Source organism: Eretmochelys imbricata, chromosome 3 (genome assembly GCF_965152235.1).
Source record: "Eretmochelys imbricata isolate rEreImb1 chromosome 3, rEreImb1.hap1, whole genome shotgun sequence".
NCBI classification, from domain to species: Eukaryota; Metazoa; Chordata; order Testudines; family Cheloniidae; genus Eretmochelys; species Eretmochelys imbricata.
The window spans coordinates 109,332,238-109,338,237 of NC_135574.1; the positions used below are offsets into that span (position 1 = coordinate 109,332,238).

The 6,000-nt window shown below is 38.2% G+C and overlaps 1 protein-coding gene across 3 annotated transcripts in view; it reads left to right on the top strand.

Annotated features, from left to right (window-relative positions):
* The window catches only part of STX11 (syntaxin 11), a 28,161-nt gene extending 22,776 nt beyond the window's left edge, over nucleotides 1-5,385 (top strand). For all 3 annotated transcript variants that reach the window (XM_077813158.1, XM_077813159.1, XM_077813161.1), the window contains one exon: nucleotides 2,029-5,385. In XM_077813158.1, the coding sequence (XP_077669284.1) occupies nucleotides 2,029-2,900 (872 nt within the window). In that variant the 3' untranslated portion in view covers nucleotides 2,901-5,385. The remainder of the gene's footprint in view (nucleotides 1-2,028) is intronic.
* Nucleotides 5,386-6,000: the final 615 nt, after the last annotated feature.

The window sequence follows — 6,000 nt, forward strand, 5'->3', positions numbered from 1 at the left end:
GTCTACACTAAGCTTTTTTTTTTTTAACCTTGAAATAATTTAGTGTCAATTAATTCATGGTAGTTAACATCTTTGTAAAGGCTAGCGTGGACATGCACTTGAAAAATGAAAACGTAAGGCAGTTTATTTTATTACTAAAATTCAGTTTAGTGTCAAAACATAGAACACTAGAGGCAGCATGCTTATTGCATTATTCATGTTCTTATTTAATTCAGTAATCACTCTCTTTAATTTAAACGGCCCTGTCATGGAATTCCAGGTTCTAAATTGCAGTGCCACAGAATCCTTGCTTTAGTAAATTTGATCTCTTGTATTTGCTGTCGATAGTTTAGTTTTATGTCTCAAGTACCAAGATTTTGAAAATAAACTTACAGTGCTCCAATAATGGAAGAGGCGTGCCACTAGGATAATCTGATGTTTAGTTTTAGTTTTTATTTAGCTCTATAAAGAGTTGGTTCTGCGTCTGCTCCTGTCATAAATATAAAGGGAAGGGTAACCACCTTTCTATATACTATATGCTATAGTGCTGTAAAATGCCTTCAGGCCAGAGGCAAAACCCTTTCATCTGAGGGTTTTTCTTAAAGGGTTAAGAAGCTAAGGTAACCTCACTGGCATCTGACCAAAATGACTAATGAGGGGACAAGATACTTGCAAATCTGGAGGGGGCAGGAACAAACGGTTCTGTCTGTCTGGGTGATGCTTTTGCCGGGAACAGATCAGAAATGCAAGGCTTCCAACTCCTGTTAAGTTAGTAAGTAATCTAACTAGAAACTACATTAGATTTTCTTTTGTTTAATGGCTGGTAAAATAAGCTGTGCTGGAGGGAATGTATATTCCTGTTTTTGTGTCCTTTTGTAACTTAAGGTTTTGCCTAGAGGAATTCTCTATGTTTTGAATCTGATTACCCTGTAAGGTATTTACCATCCCGATTTTACAGAGGTGATTCTTTTACCTTTTCTTTAACTAAAATTCTTCTTTTAAGAACCTGATTGATTTTCATTGTTCTTAAGATCCAAGGGTTTGGGTCTGTGTTCACCTGTACCAATTGGTGAGGATTATTATCAAGCCTTCCCCAGGAAAGGGGGTGTAGGGCTTGGGGGGATATTTTGGAGGAAGACTTCTCGAAGTGGTCTCTTTCCCTGTTCTTTGTTTAAAACGCTTGGTGGTGGCAGCATACTGTTCAAGGACAAGGCAAAGTTTGTACCTTGGGGAAGTTTTTAACCTAAACTGGTAAGAATAAGCTTAGGGGGGTTTTCATAAAGGTCCCCACATCTGTACCCTAGAGTTCAGAGTGGGGAAGGAACCTTGACAGCTCCACATTTAGCGCTCACTGAACGACACCAAAATTGGGCTTTAACAGACATGGATCCCCTTAGGTGCGCCCCTCCTCTCCTAAAATCCCAGCCTGAACCTTTCCCTATCAATCCTTGTAACCAGTTCTTTCCCTGCTACATTTTTTGTGCATGTGTTTGTACTCTGCAAACATGTTGACAGGTTTCACTGAGGCAGGAACTGCAAAGGCAGAATTTCTGATCATTGGGGTCAGTGATTCAGTAAAGGGTTAGGGTCTAGAAGGCATCTAGGTGCAGAGGAATCTTGATTTTTTTCAATTAGATCTATGCTGTTCTACACACAGCAGTAATGACTGCAAGCTTCTTATTAAACCTTAATTATTTGTTTACAAGAATCATGGCAATGTTTTTTTATTTTAACTATTGACAGGTTTTTGGATGCACAGCTTTCAATAATGCATGAGTAAAAAAGTGGGAGGGGTGGGGGGAATTTACTGAGCCCTGTTGCTACCACAAGGGGACTCAAGTGCCAGTGTTTTAGCACCTCTAATCCAATGACCTGTGTCAAGCGATGTAGGGAAGTTTAAGAGAAACTGGTATTCTGTGGTGTGTTTTATGCAAAGATACTTTAAATGTGAAACTTTAAAAAAAAATTTTTTTTTCATTTTAATACATTCTTTAATTTTTCTGTTTTGTTTTTGTTTTTTCCCTTCTCCCCAACTCTCTTTGCCTACAGGCAGGATGAAAGACCGGTTATATGAACTGTATGAGTTAGCTAGGCTTTATAACCAACAGTTTCCTAACAATGAGGATGATGAGATTTTACCTCATGAAATCCTCCTGTTCGAGACTGATGATGCCCTCGCAGCTCTTTACAAAGATGTCCAGAGTATCAGAACAGACAACCTCCACCTGAAAGAGGACGTCAAACGGCTAGGTAAACAAAATAACCGCTTTCTTACCTCCATGCGCCGTCTTAGTAGTATCAAACGAGATACTAACAGCATCGCCAAAGACATCAAGGCCCGTGGAGAAGGCATCCACAGGAAACTCCAGACAATGAGAGACTTCAGTGAAGATGCTGAAACAAAATATGGCACGACGTCTGTCATAACCCGTGTATCGAAGAATCACTATGTTGACCTCATGCATGCCTTTCAGGAAGCCATGTTTGAGTACAATGAGGCAGAGATGAACCAGCGGGAGAACTGCAAGATTCGGATCCAGAGACAGCTGGAGATCATGGGCAAGGATGTTTCCGGAAACCAGATTGAGGACATGATTGAGCAAGGCAAGTGGGACGTTTTCTCCGAGAATCTCCTGTCTGATGTCAGAGGGGCTCGTGCAGCATTGAATGAGATAGAGACGCGACACAAAGAGTTGATGAAGTTGGAGACTCGCATCAGGGAAGTCCATGAGCTCTTTCTGCAGGTGGCACTACTGGTGGAGCAACAGGCTGACACCTTCGACATCATTCAACTGAACGTGGAAAAGGTTGAGGACTATGTAGGAGAGGCTAAATGTCAGGTGAGGAAAGCTTTGGAATACAGGCGGAAACACCCTTGTCGAACACTCCTCTGCTGTTGCTTTTCATGCTGCAAAAGCTGATTCTCCTACTCAAGCCTTACAGACCAACTTGAATGTGCCCTAAGAATGTACAATTGAAATAGTACTTTTAAAATGGGCTACTTTTTGGAACAGGATTGCTTTTGGTTTTGGGGGGGGGGTTTACCCCTTGTCTTAGATTTTGTGCTAATAAAAGCCAAATGTTGCTGGCAAATTTTATTATCTTTAAAAAAGAAAAAAATAAAATTCAAACCTAACCTATTTGGTTGTAATCTAGGCTAGAGTGCTTAAGAGAGCCTCATAAAATGATACATGCTCCAACCTGACCCCACCTAATTTAAAAGAATGAATGAAAGGCTAATAGGTTAATCGATGAAGGATGAGTGTTGGTGTACCACAAGATGGCTATTTTCTATCTTCCACAGTGAGACTGCATAGGGTACAGCTCTACTGCTGTAGTGATGTAATTCTGTGGTGCTTTGTAAGTTTGCCTGCCTTTAGGAAACTTGGAGCCCATGTGATGCAACCCTTAAGCAATTCATTGCCACATTCATTTGAAGAAACAGTAAGTCTGTTAAACTATTTACAGAAAATATAGAATTATTTTCTTAAACCTTTTTACACAAGGAGCCTGATTCTGATCTCATACTAGTTTTACACCAGTGGAACTCCATTGAAATGAACAAAGTGAATTTTGATCTATTCCAGTGTAAATAAGATCAAACTCAGTCCCAAGAAGTATTCATTCCTCTCCCCCCATCTCTTTCATCATTGTGAACACACCAGAATTTTGACCAGGTCACAGGAAACACTGAAAAATTAAGACCTCTCTTCAATTGACTCTTTACTTTAGTCATTTAAATACTCTGTTTTAATGTTGTTCTTTAAGGTTGTAGTGTTATCTGCTGGAGGACTGAAAATGGTCATGGCAAACTTTTCAAAGATTTTTAGTCCTATAAATAAAATTAATGCAGCCATCTCTTCTCAAATGTGACTTAACACCCATAAATGGACATTTGTCTGGAAGGCAAATGCAACATTTTAGTGATTCACATACACACACAAATTTGAAGTTATAGTGACAGATTTACCTTGTAAATAGATGCTTATTTTTGTAAGACAATGTATTGATATATTGTGTTTTGTATTTGTTAACATGAAGGTATTAATAACAATGTTTACTCTGGTTTGTATATGAAGACAGATAGGACTGTCTTCTGCCTCTGGGACAACTGCATATTGAAGAGAGAATAGACGCCTTTATTCAATACTCCTGTATGAGCCAACATTTTGGAGTCAAAATGACACTTCCTTTTATTGGGTTTGAAAAGTTTTCCCTCCTCCCTGTAAAACCGTTTCTGATTGACCATATTAGGTTTGGACAAAAAGGGAGGAAGAGAGAAATTTAAGGCCAAATTTTGCAGTCCTTAATTGATTACATTGGTTTCACTTGATTGAAAGCTGAAGAATTTGGCCCTTACTTTTGAAGTCCTTTGTGCTCCGTGTTAGTCCTAATGAGAACAGAGGGCAATGCCAAAAGTATGCACAATATTCCAACTACAGTATGTGTTTCTAAGCAGCTTTCTGCTACATTGTGATTTATTGGTACTTTGAACTCATACAAGACTTTTTATTTTTTTTCCCCTCCCCTTTCCAGAAGTTAGTGATTTCAGAGATCTTCTGTTTGGTTAACTTTTTCCCCTTTTTTATGTCCTTTTAATAATATTATATTTTAACATTTCACATTTGTATTTTGGTGATTTCCTGCCCAGATGCTCCCAGCTATCCTTCTGCACCCTTCACAATGAAAGGTTTCTCTTTTTGTCTTTTGCACACTAAATGTATATTGTAACAAATTATTTTAAATTACTTATAAAACAATAAAGCCTTGCAAAAACAAATTGATACACACTTCTAAGCTTTCTTTGCCTAGCAAGAAAATGTTGCTTGCTGGACAGGTTTGCCACATGGAGGATGAGGGAGTTAGATGAAGAACTGTGGACAAGAACTTTTTTTTTTTCTCAAGCTGAAAGTCACTGCTTTGAACTAAATATTATATGAAGCACCTGTGCCTGTATTTGCATGTGTTCATTAGCTAGAATTTATGTAGGGGACAAATGAGCCTCAAACAAGAGAATGTTTGTGGTATACAGTGAAGTCTTGAAGCCATCAGTGTTACATTTGCTTGGGAAAATTCAAACAATTCAAATCTAAACTGTAAGGGGGAAGAGACTGGGGCGTCAAATGGACTGGCTGGCACCCATTACTAATATTTAAGAGCCGTTGTCATGTTGAGTAGCACCTTACTCCATAAGTAGTCCCAATCAAGTGAGTGAGACTGTTTCTGAAGAAAGGTACAAAGCGAAGATATCATAATCTGGATTTAAATCAGGCCCCAGAAAAACGTGAATCTGTTTGCTCTGTGTATTGTAGCTTTTTCCTCCCCCTTTATGATAAAGTTATGTAAATGTTCTAATTGTATTTCTTTTTTGTACATGTATATATCTAGAAATGCAATAAAAGTGTTTCAGCATAATGGTAAAGATGCAGAGAGTCGCACCTTGAATCAGCAGATCTAAATGGTTCCATGCACATTGATATTCTGTGGAACTTGGAAAAAGTCACATTACCAGACATTACCCTCTTTCATCAACTCACACGTGTGCCTGAAACATTAATGTGAAAAAATGTCCTGCTATTGTTCCCTGCCAATGTAACTCACACTTCAGGTTTTTTCAGAAAATCTTAAACATTCCTCCATTGTAAAAAGGGGTACACATTAAATCCAGCAGCTCGGAGAGATCCTTAAGATCATATTTAAAACATCACATTGCTAATATCCATTCTAATGCTGCATCCTCACTGTCACACAGGAAAGGAACTGAGATAAGCAAGAAGAAGAAACCTATTTTGAAACAAGAAAAATACAGTTATGTTGTGAAAGTAGTTAAGGCTTGCATGCATCCAAACAGGCTGTGATTGGCAATCCCCAATTAATAGTTTAGTCCAAGATGGAAAAACTATATCTAGTATATTTCTTGTAAAATATATTCTTAAGAAATCTAAAGCTTGTGAAGTTAAATAGTGAACTACTTTCAAGAATTAAGAGTTCTGTTTCTTGTAAATGTGTATTGCTTAATGC